This window comes from Pseudonaja textilis, chromosome 10 (assembly GCF_049901715.1).
Source record: "Pseudonaja textilis isolate UNSWEBS1 chromosome 10, rPseTex1.2, whole genome shotgun sequence".
NCBI lineage: Eukaryota > Metazoa > Chordata > Lepidosauria > Squamata > Elapidae > Pseudonaja > Pseudonaja textilis.
In genome coordinates this window covers 5,453,190-5,471,877 of record NC_141999.1, presented here as the reverse complement: position 1 = coordinate 5,471,877, position 18,688 = coordinate 5,453,190, and the positions used below count along the sequence as shown (strand labels likewise).

The 18,688-nt window shown below is 37.9% G+C and overlaps 1 protein-coding gene across 2 annotated transcripts in view; it reads left to right on the top strand.

The window, feature by feature from the left end:
- Window positions 1-18,688, top strand: part of CSMD2 (CUB and Sushi multiple domains 2) — a 635,577-nt gene that overhangs the window by 472,676 nt on the left and 144,213 nt on the right. For both annotated transcript variants that reach the window (XM_087939569.1, XM_026702685.2), the window contains 3 exons: window positions 3,506-3,693; window positions 15,298-15,492; window positions 16,611-16,727. In XM_087939569.1, coding sequence (XP_087795695.1) covers window positions 3,506-3,693; window positions 15,298-15,492; window positions 16,611-16,727 — 500 coding nt within the window. The remainder of the gene's footprint in view (window positions 1-3,505; window positions 3,694-15,297; window positions 15,493-16,610; window positions 16,728-18,688) is intronic.

Here is an 18,688-nt window from a genome sequence, read left to right as displayed (position 1 = left end):
TGGTCTATAGTTACAGCATAATTCTCTTTTTCTATAATCTGTTTTGTGTAAACATCAAAACCATAAATTATAAGCTCATTTTTTTTTCTATTTCACATAAAATGTCTACAAGAAGTTTCCAATAAACAGATATTCATGCCTTATTTTCATCATTTATAGCTGTACCACTTTCAGAAACCATTCTTCCATACAATTTAAATAACCATCCTTTCATACAATTCGTAGCAATTTACAATCTATAGCTCTACCACTTTCCATCAACATATAATTTTTTTTCATAATTCAAGCCATTTCACTTTCATCATAAATGTTATCTGAGTCCACAAACATGCAGTACTTTTCTTATATTCATATATTTTTCAATGCCTTCTGAAGAGCAAAAATCTTGTCTGTACACCCTGACATAAAAGCCACTTCCCAAATTTTATTCTTTGCCACCTCTTGTACATGATTAATCAGAATTCTACCAAGTCTTTTCCCAGACATACTTAATAAAATTGTGTAGATTTTCCATTTACTCTTGTCTCCATACCTTCCCCTTTGTATAAAGGAATAACAAGGACATTCCTTCAAGCCCCAAGCACAGTTTCATTTTTAATTTGTCAATTGATTTTATGATATCCAACTCCAAATGATTGTGGGCAGCTCACAGTATACCAAACAACATGGAAACAATATATTAAAAAGCAGACAATAAAACTATAATTCAGAGAAGAAAAGAAAGAAGTAAGATAATGAACTGGAGTACCAGCAAACATTTCACCAATAATTAGCATCCAAGAAAAGAGAATCTACCACCCTAATGCAAAGCCTGGAGAACAACCAAGGTCTCTGGGGCCTTCTGAAGCATCAATAGCATGGGAGCTATCCAGATCTCTGTGGAACCTCATTACAGATAAAGTCTTCACACACACATTAAACAAAACACACAGCTACTCCATAAGCAAACCACATCCATATTTCATGAGTAACCCTATCTACACCTTCACCCTTACTGTTTTTTCAACTTTCTGGCAGCATTTATGACATCCTTTTCATCCGCAGAGGCCAGGATGCTAGCATATATAGCAATAATTTTGATTAACATTATCACATACATACAGTTCTCTCTCTCTCTCTCACACACACACACTTATATATATATTCCAGCTTTGACATTACTACATATCTGTACCACATATAGAATTTTTCATTACACTTGAGTCTTTCACTGATTCCCTCTATTTTCATCATAAACATCAAAGCAACCATGTTTTTAAATTATCCTTTTACTATTCCATACATAGAAATAAAAAAAAATCATAAACCAAGTATGCTAAATCAACCGTCCTTTTCCAAGTAAACAGTCACTAGTCACTTCTCTTCTTGGTTCATCAACTGGGATCAGTCCATCCATGTCACTTAGCAGACTAACCCAATCACATTCATTTAGAATATTGAACACCTTTTCCTAAATCCTTCCCTGTCTCTTTAATTCTTGTTATATGGTAGCATCTCTCCATCTTACACTTTCAGGATCACGGGTTCCATATTTATGAATAACAGAGATGTGTAAAAGTTTCTGTTCCATATGAGGAGCTGAAGACTGAAAGTGATCATCTTTTCCCAAATTTGCCCTTTTTAATCCTTCTAATCAGCCCTTTGAGGCCTGGAAACAAGTTCTACTAGAAATAGTAGAACTTTATTTGACTGATATGGGCTATAATAATGAAATATTGATAGTTATTCCTTCCCTTTCTTTCAAGGTGCCTTGATTTTCTGGGTTAAGCTTATATTTTGCTACCAGTGTCTGAAAACTTCTCCATGATCATTTCTGTGCTCCTCTACACCTCCAGTAAATGCTACTTCAAGTATAAATCTTTATAAAAGGACAACAAAGAACTAAAAGGATCAGTTGTCAATCTCCCATCAGTAGCAGAAAGCTTGATCTCACACATTTTTTAATCTGGATTTGTTATAAGGAAAAAGGCTAGATTGTAGAAGATATGGGTATTCCAGCCCCTTTAATTAGCAACTGTCTTGAGGTGGGTCTTCCTTGCTGCCTTTTATTCTTTTTCTTAAGCAGTGTTTCTCAAACCTGGTGGCCTTTAGATATGTGCACTTCAACTATTAGAATTCCCTAGTATTGCTACCATGTTTCTCATAAAATAAGGCCGGGTCTTTTTTTTTTTTTTTTTGAGCCCCAAAAAACAGCTAGGACATCTTTTCAGGTGTGACTTAATTTCCTCCCCCACATGCACCCCAACCTAGAGCCCCCATATGCACTCACCTCTCCACAAGGCTGCTTCTGTTGGCTGATGGAAGCTCCCCGAAGGCAGAGTCTCCAGCTGCTTCTATCGACTGGTAGAAGCAGCATCGTGCAGAGGTGAGTGCGCATGGGACTCTCTGGGTGTGTGTGGGGGTGTGTGGGAGGAAATCTATTGGCCGGTAGAAGCGCCCTCGCGGTGAGCGCCCACACGCACTCCCCTCGCTACGAAGCCGTTTCTATAGGCCAATGGAAGCTCCCCAAAGGCAGAGTCACCAGCCGCTTCTATTGGCTGGTAGAAGCGGCCTCGGGGCAAGCACCCATGTGCAGTACCCTCACCACGAAGCCATTTCTATCAGCCAATGGAAGCTCCCCGAAGGCAGAGTCACCAGCCGCTTCGGGGTGAGGTGTTGCTGCCCGTGGAGTTCTCCTGACAGGAGCGCCCCACGTGCACTCCCCTCACTACGAAGCTGTTTCTATTGGCCAATAGCAGCTCCCCAAAGGCAGAGTCACCAGCTGCTTCTATCGGCTGGTAGAAGCGGCCTCAGGGCAAGCGCCCCACGTACACTCCCCTCACCACAAAGCTACTTCTACCAGCCGATAGAAGCGGCTGGTGACTCTGCCTTTGGGGAGCTTCCATCAGCCGATAGAAACGGCTTCATGGTGAGGGGAATGCACGTGGGTTCTCACCCCGAGGCCGCTTCTACTGGGCCGATAGAAGTGGCTGGTGACTCTGCCTTCAGGGAGCTTCTATTGGCCGATGTTCTATCGGTAGTAGATTGGGGTATTCTAGCCTAGGCTACCTGCAGGGTGCTCCTAAAGGCAAGTTTTCTCACTCTCCTTCCCCCCCATTTCTCTTCACCTCATGTAGTTTTAATGAACAATGTGAGAAATGGGGAAATGCGTGGATTAAATAGGCCTAAATTTTGGGGGCGGGTCTTAATTTCACCTCATGCCTAGAAATCATGCTGGGCCTTCCTATTGGTGGAGGCCGTATTGTTGGAGAAACACGGTAGCTAGAGAATTCTGGAAGTTGAAGTCTGCACATCTTAAATTCACAGAGGTTGAGAAACACTGCTCTAAATGTTTCTTAATAGACCTGGCTAAGTCATTATTGAGCTATGACTATGCACCTGTTCTTGTCTTGCAATGTTTTGCAAATGTCCATTATTGTTCTGAGGTTCAGAGAGTTCCATTATATCCCTGGTCTCAGTAGTCAGATACTTGATATACTTAGTTTCCTTTTCTCTTTCCTTTCAGGTTTAATTTGGAACCAGGGTATGATTTCTTGCACATCTATGATGGGCCCAGCTCACTTAGTCCCCTGATTGGGAGTTTCTATGATACCCAAGTACCAGAAAGGATTGAGAGCAGCAGCAACAACCTCTTCCTGGCCTTTCGTAGTGATGCTTCTGTCAGCAATACAGGATTTGTAATCCATTTCACAGGTACGTCACATCTTGTAGTAGATATGCATGTCATCCTTATTGCCTTCCTTCATGTACCTGCAAGCAGATATCAAGTCTCATTTGATCTAGCTTTATCAGCTGCAAAAAAAAATCTATTTCTGCATCTGTGAGTGCTTCTAAATATATTGCATAGATATACTGGAGTTCATCTCCATTATCCCCCAGTCATTAGGCCCACTCTTGTAATCGTTGGGTTGACATGGCTTTGTACCCTGGAATTATAGGTGCTGAAGTCAAGTCCAATAATCAAGTAAAAGGCATGCAATAAAGCTGATGCAACCATTTTTGTTATGTGATGAAGTCTGAGAATTAAGCCTATGTACGAATTAGAAAAATATATTTTTGAAAGAAAAGACATCGGCTGGGTGGGGGCATTTTAGGAGTAGGAGGAAATTGTAGAGGTGCCAAACATGTTTTCTTTTGCCCTTTGCCCATTCCTCCTCTGTATTAGAGCAATCCAGTTCCATGCTGGTGACTCTTCAAAGAGCAGAGTGTGCCCTTTTCTATTTCCTTCTGCTTTTTGGTTTCTGCCCTCTTAAAGCACATCTGAAGTTCATCAGGTGCAATACTTTCATGCTATAGTGGTTTTAAAGACGTGTTTGGTATACACAGGCACTTAGCATCCACCAAAGGGAGGGAAGTTGGAGAAAAACTAATTGTATTCTGTGTAGAATGCACTGATTTTATTTTTTAATCTGTTACCTTCTTTTCTTTCCAACCGTAGTTAATTTAAAGTGGAGAAGAAAACTTGTTAAACTGTTCTTTGTTCTTTAGTTCATGAAACAAACATTCTAACTGATGTTGGGATACATAAACTTTACTACAAGAGAGATCATCTTAGCACTTCAGTTTGAGCATCTGCCCATGAACAGCAGGTTGATAATGGAAATCTGGCCAGTTGCCATTGTGTTGACTCTTCACATAGAGTAGTGCTCCATTTTGAGACATTTTGTCACATCAGAAGAAAGTGACATGGGGTGAATCACCTAACTGAAACAGGTGGCCAGTGATTGCTAACACTCCAAATAGACAGAGGTGTGCCCAGCCTTTCTTCTATTTTGCATAGATTTGCAAATAAGTGAATGTTTAAAATAAAACAAACTTGCTAGTGGTGTGTTTGTGGGTATGAATGCTTATAAGGGTGGAAAACCACAAGGAGATAAAACTCCTAGATGGAAGACAGCAGCAAAGCAGTTTTGTAGAGTTGCTAAGAAAATGATATAGTTGTGTCTATGTAATCAGTGGAGGATAGATTCAGGTAAAGAAAAGTCGTATGCCTGGATATACAACCTAAAAATGCTAAGCAGGACCAAACAAAATAAACAAGAAATCCCAGGACACAAGAAGTCAAAAATTGCAGCAAGACAGCAAGTAAGATCTTCCTTACTGTTGTCAAGGAAGCTAATTGGGTTCATTCATATACAAGATCTTTCCCAAACAGATATTCTGGACCTAATAAACACCCCTCATTTAGAAAATCCAAAACATCATTCTGAGAACTAAAAGAGATAAAATGTTTGAGTCTCTCTATTCTGAGTTTATGTTGGGATGTGTATGAGTGTATCAAAATGTATGTAGCACAATCCATATGTTTTCACAGTATTTTATCTCAGTATAAAATGTTTCTTCTCAAAAAAGGGTAGCTTAGAAATTCACTATGTTGTCCACTACACAGAGAAATTTTCACTACAGGGGGGAAATTGCTCAATTTCAGCAATAAAATGCCACTTCAAAATCAAAGTTTATTGATTGACACCCAACCAGTTAATTTGTAATGGATTCCTTCAAGAACAAATAACTAGTTTTTGCCATTGCTTTTGATGAAGGAAGGGACTGATTAAGTCGAGGCCACATCTGGAAATGCAAGTTTCTTGCTTTTTTCTGTCTCTCTCTCCAAAGGATACCTATGCAAATGTTTGTGGCCTTATCTAATCAGAGAGCTGTTCTGCTGGGAGCTAAAAGTGGCATTTTACTCTCATGCATGAAAGGAAAGCTAAATATCCTGAGCATGAGATCAAAGAAATCTGAACTTGCAAAAACTGGAGAACTTGAGGGAAGGAAGGAGGAGGAAAGACAGCCTTCTGGCCAGGATAGTACAACCGAGTTCAAATTCCCTTTGAGACTTCCCTGAGTTTGCTGCCTTCAGGGTTCAGGCAACTGAAGTGACAGGAAAGCATTTGTAATGAACTGAATAATTAAACCAGTTCACTGGTTTCTGTAAGAATTGGGGAACACTGGTGCAGTTCAAAAAAACCAGACCCCATAAAAGAGGAGGTGGAGTTGCACTGTATGTAAAGGACCACTATATTGCTACAGAGATGCATGAAACCAAAGATGAAAACCTCCTAGAATGCATATGGGTCAATATAAAAGAAAAAAAGAATGACATAGCCATGGGTGTATATTATAGGCCACCCAATCAAGCAGAAAAAATAGATGTCCTTTTTGCCAACCAACTAACAAACATATGCAGGAAACACACAACAATAGTAATGTGGGACTTCAATTATTCTGATATCAATTGGAAAATTAATTCTGCACCAAGTGAGAAATCAAATAAGTTCCTAACCAACCTAGCTGACAACTTTGTTGTCCAAAAGGTAGAGGATGGAACCAGAGGGACAGCCATACTGGACTTAATTCTTACAAACAGAGAAGAAGTGATAGAGGGAGTTGAAACTGCAGGAACCTTGGGTGATAGTGACCATGTCATACTAGAATTTAACATAACACAAACACAAGCAACAGAACATAATGACACCAGAGTCTTTTAAAAGAGCTGATTTTAATAAACTCAGACAGAACTTTCCCGAGATGAAAATCCTAAAGGGGAAAACAACTCAGGAATCTTGGGAAACTCTGAAAAGTACGATCATAGAAGCTCAGACCAGCACAATACCACTGAGAAAGGAAAACAAGAAATCCAAGAAGAAACCAGCATGGCTGCACAAAGATCTCTCTGGCAAATTGAAAGAAAAAAAGGACAAGAACAACAAATGGAAAGAAGGACATACAACTAAGGCAGAATATCAGCAGATAGCCAGAATCTTCAAAGACGAAGACAGGAAAGCAAAGGCTCAGAACAAACAAAAAAAGTCAAAGAGAATAAAAAATGTTTCTTCCAACATATAAATTACAAGAAAAAAATCAAGGAAACAGTCAATCCACTAAAGAGAGAAGATGGCAAAGAAGTAACAGGCAACAGAGAGAAAGAAGAACTGCTTAACTCATTCTTTGCATTGATCTTCATGCAAAAAGAAACTATAGCTCAACCTACCAAAAACATAACTGTAAAAGACAGACCAGAAATAAAAGTTAAAATAAGCAAAAAAATAGTAAGAGAACACCTGTCTGATCTTGATGAACACAAATTACCGGGGCCTGATGGATTACACCCCAGAGTTTTAAAGGAACTGGCAGAGGTCATCTCAGAACCACTGCACCATATCTTTCAAAAATCCTGAAGCACCGGGGAACTACCAGAGGACTGGGAAAGAGCTGATGTGGTTCCCATCTTCAAAAAAAGGAAAACAAAAACAGACCCAGGAAACTATAGACCAATCAGCCTAACATCAATACCCGGGAAGATATTTGAAAATATGATAAAAAAAAAAAAAAGATCTGCCAACATCTAGAAACAAGGAAAGTAATAACTTACAGTCAGCACGGGTTTGTTATGCCAAACCAATCTTATTTCATTCTTCAACATAGTGTAGTAGACCAGCAAAATACTGTGGACATAATATATTTAGATTTCAGCAAGGCATTCGACAAAGTAGACCACAATCTACTTCTTAGTAAGCCAGAAAAATGTGGAATAGATAGCACCACTACTAGATGGACTCACAACTGGCTGACAAACCATAGTCAACAAGTGGTCCTTAATGGGTCTAAGTCTACATGGAGGGAAGTAAGCAGTCAGATGCCACACGGTTCCGTCTTAGGCCCAATACTCTTCAATATCTTCATTAATGACCTAGATGAGGGAATAAAAGGGGAACTTACCAAATTTGCAGATGATACTAAGCCGTCAGGAATAGTTAACACCCAAGAAGATAGGCTCAAGATCCAGATGGATCTTGACAGACTAGAACACTGGGCCGTATCTAGCAAAATGAAATTCAATGTAGAGAAAAGTAAAGTCCTACACTTAGGCAAGAAAAATCAAAAGTACACATATAGACTGGGTGAAACCAGGCTCAATAGCAGTAACTGTGAGAGGGATCTTGGAGTCCTAGTAGACAACCAGCTAAATATGAGCCAACAGTGTGCAGCAGCAGCCAAAAAAGCTAATGCAATCCTAAATTGCATTAACAGAGGGATACAATTGAGATCAAGTGAGGTACTAATACCACTCTATAAAGCTTTAGTAAGACCACATCTAGAGTACTGCATCCAGTTTTGGTCACTACATTATAAAAAAGATGTTGAGACTCTAGAAAAAGTGCAGAGAAGAGCAACTAGGGTGATTAGGGGACTGGAGACTAAGGCATATGAAGAACGGTTGCAGGAATTGGGCTTAGCTAGTCGGTTGAAGAGAAGGACCAGGGGAGACATGATAGCAGTCTTCCAATATTTGAGGGGCTGCCACAGAGAGGAAGGGAGTCAAGCTATTTTTCCAAGGCACCTGAAGGCCAGACAAGGAATAATGGATAGAAACTGAACAAGGAGAGATTTAACCTGGAAATAAGGAGAAACTTTCTGACAGTGAGAAAAATCAACCAATGGAACAGAAGTTGTCCTCGGAAGTTGTGGGAGCGCCATCACTTGAGACCTTCAATAAGAGATTGGACTGCCATTTGTCAGAAATGGTGTAGGGTCTTCCGCTTGTGCGGGGGATTGAACTAGATGACCTACAAGGTCCCTTCCAACTCTGATTATCTGTTATCTGTTGTCAGTTGCAAAAACCAACCATTTTTCTCCCACAACACCCAGATTAAAATTGTTTTGAGACTGACATCAACATTCAAGCCAATATCTACTACTGCTAATTGAATGCGTAAGTGGCTCAGTCCAACTAAATGAGTCTGAGGGAAAAAAAATCTTCTTTGGGTGAGATTTAGAAAAAGGAAAAGAGCAACTGGGTTGTGAGGAGGTCCTGTTGCTTGTTTGCTTGCTTTCTACAGTGTGTGCAAAACAGCATGGGCAGTGCTGTATGAAATAGTCCACCAAAACAAGTCAGCCACTTTTTAACTGATCATATTGTATGAAACCGGCTTGTGTGGTTATTGTTTTGGTTTAAGCCCAGGTAAGACCCCCAAAATAATAAGTTAATTGTGCAAACTGTGGTTCATTTAAGTAAGGGAGAAGCATGTTGCATGAGCATTTCTCTCAACGAATCTGGGCAGTTCTCAGCAATCAAAGAAAAACAACGTAAAATTAGCCAAACATAAAAGTAAAGATCAAAGATGGCAAGTGAAGGAAGGAAGGAAGGGGTCTCAATTTCCTCCATAAAGGTCTAAACGAAGACGGAACTCTTTGAGGCTCTTCTAAATAATAGCAGCACAGAGGCATCTGGATTGCAGGGCAAATCAGCCATCAATAGTCACATCGAGATAAACCTACATAGCATTCAAAAGAGACAATCAAAAAGCTGAAAGACCTCAGTATCGCCTCACCAGCAATCAAACCAGATAAGCAGCAATTAACACCAAATTTAATACTAGATCAACACTCAAACAGTAAACAATGCCTAATCAAGGAACTACTAACTGACAAACAAACAAACAGTAAACAGCCTAATCAAGAAACTACCAAGAACACACCCAGCAACACTGGCAGGACAAGCCAGTTGTATATAAAAAGAGAGCAAACCTCATTTCCTTCTAGCACTGATGTTGTTACCTAATGAAACAACCAAGTGTAGAGAGTACCAAGGACCCCACAGTTCAACTATTGCATGTAGACAATATCTGTTGGTGAATTCTTTCTGGGAGATTTAGAACTTTGGAAAGCAAGTTTTTAAACAATCTAGAACAGCCAGAGATCAAACAAGGGCCTTTTACAGATATGGAGAAGGCCATGGACAGTGGAGAAAATAGACTGTCATTATCACCTCCAATGTGAAAATAATACCCTTTTACAGATCTAAAAGGAGGCTGTGTATTTTTGGAAGTGTCAATCCAGAAATACTTCAGACTCAGTTCCCACATGTCTATCCATCACTTAGAAAACAAAATTTTGTTAATGGTACAGAAGCTATTTGCAAGGAAATCAGGACTGATGACCTAAATAATAAGGAAAAACAGGACAAGTTTGAACTATTGGAGGAAGGGAAGAGATTGTTCTCCTCCTCATTATGACAATCTAATTCCCAAATATACTTTCTGATTGTGCCAGGGCCATGCTGTTCACAATTAAAATAAAATATAATAAAAAGTTCTGGTCTTTTAATGAGCAATTTTCAAATGACAAAACCTCTGGATTAATCAAAGCCTCTAATTATACTTTATGCATGAAGAAGGGGGGGGGATTACACACAGGGGAAAATGAGAAAAAAACCCACATTTTGCTAATTTATTTGTTTCAAGTCTTGGCTGATTTTTAATATTTCTCTATCTTTTTATCTGTCTGTTAAAAGTGACCACCATGCTCCTCTGCTTAGAAATAAACCTTGTTGAGTTAAAAAAGGCCCTTTCCTTGGCAACAGAACTGTCTGTAATCACCTTTCAATTATCTTGGCTGTGTTGCTCATCAAGTTAAGAGATTCACTCTGGAAAGGGACTTTTGCTCAGTCAGAGAAATGCTTAAGGGATTGATTTTTTATATATACAAATTCTATTACAATCAGCATCTTCTTGATTAATTTGGGGCAGGAATTGAGCTCTCCATCAGCTCTTGCAATTCTTGCATTTTGCAAGGTAACTTTCATAAAGCTGCAGTGCAGTGTATCAATTCTACTCATTTCTGATCTGCTCTATGGCTATGGAGTCAGAACTTCAGAACCCACCATTAACACTGGAATTGAAAGCTGTTCTTTCTCCACTGTAATGCATAATTTGTTGTCTGTATCTATAAATAGCTCTTGAAAGAAAAATGCTTTCTGCTTCTTCCACATCTAAATTGGACACAGTAGATGTTTTTTTTCTGATCAAAGCTGTGATGAAGGGTTAGCCCAAACTGGGTTCTGTCTCCTAATACCTTATTCTTTTATATATATATATATAAATTTTTTATTTGGGTTTTCACAAAACATAATACAAGTAAAATTTCTTTTTTTGAGACTAGTATGGTCCCGGGTTATCACTTCTCCATACAGACACAAATTCAATTTCATATTCATCTTTGTGTTCTATTCCATATCTTATTACTATTTTAACATTTTCTCAATAATTTTCCCTTCCCTTAGTTTTCTCAATCTTACTTTTAATTATCTCATTCCTTTCTAAATTCAATTACATATATCTTTTTCTAAGTTTCAATACCTTTCTAGTCATCATATTTATACTTTTGTCTGTCCTGTTTCAATTTCATATTTTCTTTTCTCATTAAACAAATTTTCCCCCTGTAGTTACTAACTGGAGTATGACACCTTGTATCTTTTAATTTTTATCCATTCAACTCTTATTTAAACTTCAATTTATGCCTTTACAATTATAACATTCAATATAACACATAACGTCCAGTCGAATTCTGCTTGGTACATTCTTAAAATACGCACTAAGTTCTTAAAGAGAAAAAATATATATAACAATAATGAATAAAATACTTATTCTATTCCAATTCAGCTCTATCATTAATGTTAGTTATAATCTTTGACATCTTTAACATTCCTTTTCAATAGGATATCATACTTCTAGGAACACTTATAATATTTCCATAATTTTTTCATGTTTCTTTCATATTCCTCTTCACTTAAATTTTTATAACACATTTATAACATTCCTAATTTCATTCTTTCATTCTCTTTATTTCATTTATTTATTAAACATTACATTACATTACAATGAGTATTTTATCTATCATTTTAATCACACTTGTTTCATATTTTCAAAGTTCATTTCTATTTCTAATATACTATCTTATGTACCCTTGCAGAATCCCTCTTTCAATTACATTTTCACCCATTATCTCTGTGTCTTGTACATTTTCCCTGTTTCTCTATGTCTTAATTCTGTCCTTTATAATTTCTTTTCCTTTCCCTCTTCTCCCTCTTCTTCTTCCTTCCCTTTTTGACTCTTTCACTAATTCTGATTCTCTCTTCTGTAATCCTCTCTTCTGTTTCTTCCTAATGTTATAATTACCTTTCAAACTATTCTTTTTGGGGATTTTTTCAGATCTTCAATTTTTCACTCTCTTTCCCCCACTTCCCTTTCTTTTCCCCACATAGAAATACTTTGTCATTGAAAATGGCTTCTTCTTGGTCCTGCCCTTCTTGTTCTACAGGCATTTCTTGTTGTTTCTCATAGTTCAGGATCTCCATTACTAAAAATTGAAATACGAAGCCAAAAGAACCTCTTCCCTCTTGTGCATCTTCTTTCTGTTTTTTAAGTTCCATTCTCAATTCTTCCAAGAGTGATACCATTTTAAAAACTTTTAAACAACCACCCGATTGATTTTAGTCCTTTAGATCCAATAGCCAAACATCCAAAAATCACCAAGTAATCCAAATAATCCAAAGCCATTTCTTTTTCCTTCTTTTTTCCACTTTCTCTTCCTGGGGTTCTCTTATCTTGTTACAAAGTTTCAGTTAAAATGTATCTTTTAGGAATCTTGTTAAAGTTTCACTGTTAATTCCTTTCACTTCCAGGTGGTTTCCTCCCTTTTTCTAGATCCCACCCTTTTGTTTTTTTCCTTCTTTTAAAAGTTTTTGAGAATCCAGAAATCTTTATTATCCCTTTGACATTTTATTTTCATTTTAAATACCTGTTAATGTTGAAATGGATTTTTGCTGGTTTCTTGCTTAAATCTCTTACTTGTCAATATAGGGAAGAAAAGAGAAAAAAAACCAAATCCTTTCCCTTCCCTCTCTCATTCGCTGCTTCAAAGTCTTCTTTGGAAACAATGTTGTTCTTTATAATTCAAATTCCAGGGTACCTTATATTGTTGCTTTTCCAGTTCGACCTGGTCAGCCAAAACTTTCTCTTCTTATCTTCCTCCTGCACATTCTTTTCCGGTCGAGTTCTTCTTTGAGGTAATTTCTGACCACTGCTGCAACCGCCTTCGGGAAAGGGAGTAATGGCCAGCTGGGGAGGAGAGATGCGGCTCTCCTCGACTCTGCTGGCAGTCTCCCCCCTCTATGGGGTGGCTTAGCCCTGAAACCAGCCGGCTCAGGGCACTCCAGCAGCGAGCACAGATCAAAACTGTGCATGGTCACAGATTTTGGTCTGTCGCCAAAGAAGCTCAAACCAGATCTCCTTAATACCCTATTCTTCTTGATTTCTGTTTGTCAGATCCTACTCTTTCTTTTCCAACAGTTATAGCATTGTTTGGAATTATCTCCATCCTGAGTATAATTTTACATTAGCCTCATTATAATTAAAGTCAGTGTAGATAGTAATTGGCCTATTCAGAAAAGCAGTTTGTTTCCTGTTTGTTTTTCATAAGGAGGGCTCCTTAACAAAACTTATAATTGGAGTTTGGGCTGTCATCTTCTCTTTAAACAATGGATCATTTTTTACCATATGGCATTCCCCAATATTTCATGGAATTGAATCCTGGGGGTCTCTGAAAGAGGAAAGACAAAATAGTCAAGATGGCTGCTTCAAGTTGTGTGATTCACATCTTACCCTCTCTTCCACCCTGCAAGCATTGCAAAAATTGCTGAAATATTGTTGGTGTGACTTTGATCACACCATGTTTTGAATATAAATAAATAAAGTAATTATTTTTAATTTATAAATTCATTTATAAAGACAATAATAAAATTTAAAAATGTATATTGTGATGCTCATTAAAAGAGGATGAATCATCAATCACATGACCAGTTTGCCTTTTTTGACACACACACACACACACACACACACACAACCGTACAGAGTGCCCTGCTTGAACCTGTCTTGAGTCCTAGATCTCCAGCAAACATAAGCAATGATCTGGGCCTGAGTTTCTTCAGGCTTTCAGGCATGTTTTTCAGACAGAGACGCAAAAAAACAGAAATGTAGGATCCTACATTTCAACAGGGAAATAATATGACATTTCTTGATTATTAGACCCATGAGGTCTTTCCTTGGCTAGACATGGCTTAAGACTAGAACCTCTGTTTTCCTCTGAGCTGAAACAAAGAGATTTGCAACATCCATTCTTGTGACAGGCAGACAGTAATTGGCCTCTGAGCAGGCCAAGTCTAGAATCAATAAGAAGATATTCCACTAATCCTGAATTCAACAATTTGCTCTGCTACATTTCAGGTTGCAGAGACTGATCTCAAGGGCTGTAAATCTACCTTTACAATATTGGCATTGGGGAATTTCACCCATTTGTTCCTGAATGAACAACCTAGAAATGGTTGTTCGGCCATCGATGAAGAATTTTGTAATTATCATGATTAACAAAAACAATCTTTTGAGCTAGTACTTGGAATTGACAATCAGACAATGTAAATGGGTTGTAAATGGATTCTCCCTGTGCCCTTTCTACAGCTTAAAGATTGATATTGCACCTTTAGAAAAAAAAATGTATGGCGCATTTTACTCAATGGATTGAGGACTTGATTGCACTTGTCACTTATGAACAAACTGCCTGTAGATGCAGATTTTGTATGGACAAATATAAAATATGGGCCTTGTTAATACAAAATACAATAGGTTAAAATAATAGTTATATCAGTGTATTAGATAGCTGTATGTATTTGAATAATAATTGCATTAGTTACCTGTAGAATTGTCCATGGAGATTTTCAATAATCCAGATCATAGTTGTCCGAAAGATGCTTTTCAAAGGGCAACTGGACTTCCTTAGAAACTAGGCTTATTAAAAGACTTGCCTTTTAAAGAGCACCTTTGGAACTTCTCTAGAATTGTAACTATTTTGTCAGGCCAAAGAAGCAAGAATGACATATGAAATTATTTTAGTTTATTGTTCTTTACCTATCGGCAGAATCTTGTCAGAATAAAGCAACTATGTGTATAACTATAGATTTATTCTGTGAACTATTAGGGAGAAACCATCTTAACCTCTTCCTGCTGAACTTTCCAAGTTCTACTTCCTCTTTGTCCTCTGGGAGGCAACCCCTCCCTTTTGGGAATCCAGACTTCACTCTACCACATTTTTACTGTTAATTGATATACTTTTTTCTTCATTATATTTTATTTTTAAAAAATGCACTTTGCTTGTTTCTTTCTCTTTGATACTGTCTGTACTTTGTACAAGCTTTGCATGTTCTTTTTCTGCTGTTTTTATGTCACTAATTCAAAAATGATAAAATAATAAATATATAATTTTGTACCAGTGTTCTCCAGGTTCTTTAACATATCCTTGACTTTGTTCCTGTATATACCTACTGTAATCAAAAATGGTCACATGTGGCTTTTCCAGATAGTGAAGCATTTCTTGTTCCACAAAATTCTAATGGAATTAAGCTTAGCCTAAAAAAACAAGGCTAGAAGTATCAGAAAATTGATGTTCAGATTTTGTTTTTTCCAGAAAACCCCAGAGAATCCTGTTTTGATCCAGGTCTGATTAAAAATGGAACTCGAGCTGGAAGTGAGCTGAAACTGGGCTCCACAATCACATACTACTGTGACAGTGGTTATGTGATTGAAGGGGTGTCCACTGTGACATGTGTCATGGAAGGAGATGGGAAACCTGTGTGGAATAAGCCAAGGCCCATGTGTACAGGTAAGTTGAAGGTCTTCTGGATTCAAGTACAGCATCACTCTTCTTCTGGTAGAAATACTTACAAATGATAGAGGAGAACTGAACTTACAAATGAATTTGTTATATATATATATATATATATATATATATATATATATATATATATATATATATGTATATGTATATGTATATGTATATGTATATGTATGGTATTCAGTTTTGTTCAGGTATTTTTCCACATCATTATAGTTGTACTTTTAAAGTTGTAGCAACGTTTCGGCAGAATCTCATCTGCCATCATCAGGCTTCTGTATAGTGTTCGTCTGTGAGTCAGACTTTCACAGCCGTTTCTATTTTAAATTTGGTGCTAGCCTACGCTGTGCCAGAATGGTTTTTTCTTCATCCTGATTGGTTGGGAGTCTTGGTCTGTGTTTGTTGGTCTTGAAGTTTGCTGTGTTCTGCTTGATTGGTGTTTCTAATATCTTCTGTCTGTTTTGTGACTTTTTTTTTCTTGATTGGCTGGCAACATTGTGTTTCCTGTGTTGGAGGCTTTTAATGCAGCTTGGCTCCGAGTAAATGGATGGCTATCATTTATTAGGAAGCTAATAAATGGTTGCCTGGTTGGGGTGTCTTTGAGCTGGATGTATCAGGGGGAGTCTGTTTGTGCCCAGGTGTTTGCCTGGCTTGTAGTGTGGAGATTTTTTTTGTTTGAGAGTGCAGGCTTCCAGATAATTGACAGTCCACCAGACGTTGCTACAACTTAAAAGCACAACTATAATGATGTGGGAAAATACCCGAACAAAGCTGAATACCATATATACATACATACATACACACACATACACACACACAAACACACACACACACACATTATCTAGGGGATTTCTTCAAATTCTCCACCAATTTAAATCAAATTCTGTTGAACAATCATTCGTTAGGGTGTTATTGCTCCCAATGTATAATGCAGGATAAGTTATAAAAAATGTATCAGGCACAGGTTCTGCTTAAGATGCATTCTGCAGCATGCCTTCTGCTTATTGCCCATTGAATTAACAGAGTATTCTGGGCCAGCAATCTAGGGAAGAAAAAGGACGCAATCATCAGAAACTAACTTTATTATTCCTTTTTCCATGTTTTAGCACCGTGTGGAGGTCAGTACACAGGATCAGATGGTGTCGTCCTATCACCCAATTATCCTCAGAACTACACCAGTGGACAAGTGTGCCTGTATTTCATCGTTGTGCCCAAAGATTATGGTATATCCCTATTGTTCATGCCTTCTGATCCTTTTCTGGTTGTAGTGTTGATACAAAGAGGTGAGCAGAGGTAATATGAGTCAGGAATTCCTAATGGTGGAAATTGTAGCTGAGAGTACAGGGCCTTTCGAGTTTCTCCATCAAATTTGTCAGTCGAAAAATTATGTGGATGACTTCTCTCAATTGATCCTGCAGATGGAAAAATTCTAAAATAATTTCTCAAGGGTAGGTGTATTCTGTAGAACCAGTTTAGGATAGTGGTTAAGCCATCAGGCTTGAAAATGGGAGGCCATTAGTTATAGTCTTGCTGTAATCATGAAACCAGGTGGGTGACTTTGGGCCCATCACTTTCTCTCAGCCCTGGGAAGAAATAAATCATGGTTCTGAAATCATGGCTAGAAAATGGCAGGCATTTGTTCAGGTGGTCCCCAGGAGTCAAGGTCGACTTGAAGGCAATAAGAGCCAGTTTGGTGTGGTTGTGATGGTGCTGCATTAGAAACTAGGAGATCATGGCTTCTAGTTCCACCTTAGGCACAAAGCCAGCTTGGTAATCCTGGGCTACTTACTCTGGCAAAATACTTCTGCAAAACACCTGGAGTCAATACTGATTTCCATTACAGTTGTTAAGTGAATCATACAGCCATTAAGGGAATCCAGCTTGCCCAATTGACTTTGTTTTCAAAAGCTGGCAATTACATGAACATAGGACGCTGCAACTGTTGTAAATACAAGGGCTCAAATTTTGATCACATGATTGTGGGAATTCTGTGATGGTCATAAGTGCTTGTGGTTATAAATCACTTTTTTATAAGTGATTTTTTTAACTTTGAATGGCCATTAGTTGAATGGTTGTAAGTCTGTGTTCCAGCATAGCAGTGGTTTGGCAACATTTGCTAATGTTGCCAAAAGAAAAGGTGCTTGTCACTCCTTAAATGGATATTTACAAGCTGTAGATCACAAAAGCATCAGGTCAGTGAAAAGAAATGACAACCGTAAGAATCTCAACCTCGGAGTTTCAAGGCAGAAAGGAGCATTAGCTGTATTTTGAAATTCACGCACAAAGTTTTTGAAGACAGCCCTTTTCAAAAATAAAATCTGTGTGGCATTCCATTTCTCCTTCATTTTTACAGGAAAAATTCTGTCACCCAAGTAAATTTAAATTGGAAATAATATTTTGGGAGGGATGAGAAATATGGTCTTTTTCTTCTAGGCACAGTCCAAATTGTTGTTTCTACTTAGTCTCCATTCTCTGTGGAGCATATGATCTCAGGTTTTGAAGATTTTTTTTTTATCCTTGTTTTTTTAAGCAGTAGTTGGTGTCTCAATTCTTGACAGTATTTTTGTACGATACTCTACCTATTTTATATTTCTAGGTTTAATACGAAAAATGTACAGCTTGCACTCTGTTTCATGCAATAGCCCTCAGATTCCACCAAGAAGATCACAGTGGGAGACAACCTAGCTAAGTTCACCTCTCCTAAGGATCTAGCCCAACTGTTTGAATTCACTCAGGTGTATCAAAAAACTAACCAAATGGGCTACATTTATGCAGCCTCCCCCCCCCAAAAAAAAAAAAAATTCTTACAAGATTATAAAGCTAGCAAATCAGGTGAATACAGCTGCTACTTTTTTAGTTGGCTTGGTAAAACAAGTTGCAGACATTCAGAAAATAATTTCTTTCATTTCTGTTCATCCTAGAAACTTGCATTAGGTGTTAGGCTAATTCTGAACCAATATCTGAAATTCCAAAGACTTTAATTGACACAAATGCATTTGTGCGTGCATTTGCCTACAGCCTTCTTGAAGCTGCACAGACTGGTCATCATCCTTATGTCTTGTTGGGAAAAAATCATTGGAACATCCCTTCTTCCCATCTTTATGCTTTTTATATATGGAGACATGCCCCATCATATATCTAGAGAATACTTGATTGTGAACCCTGTTTTAGATTAACAATTTGC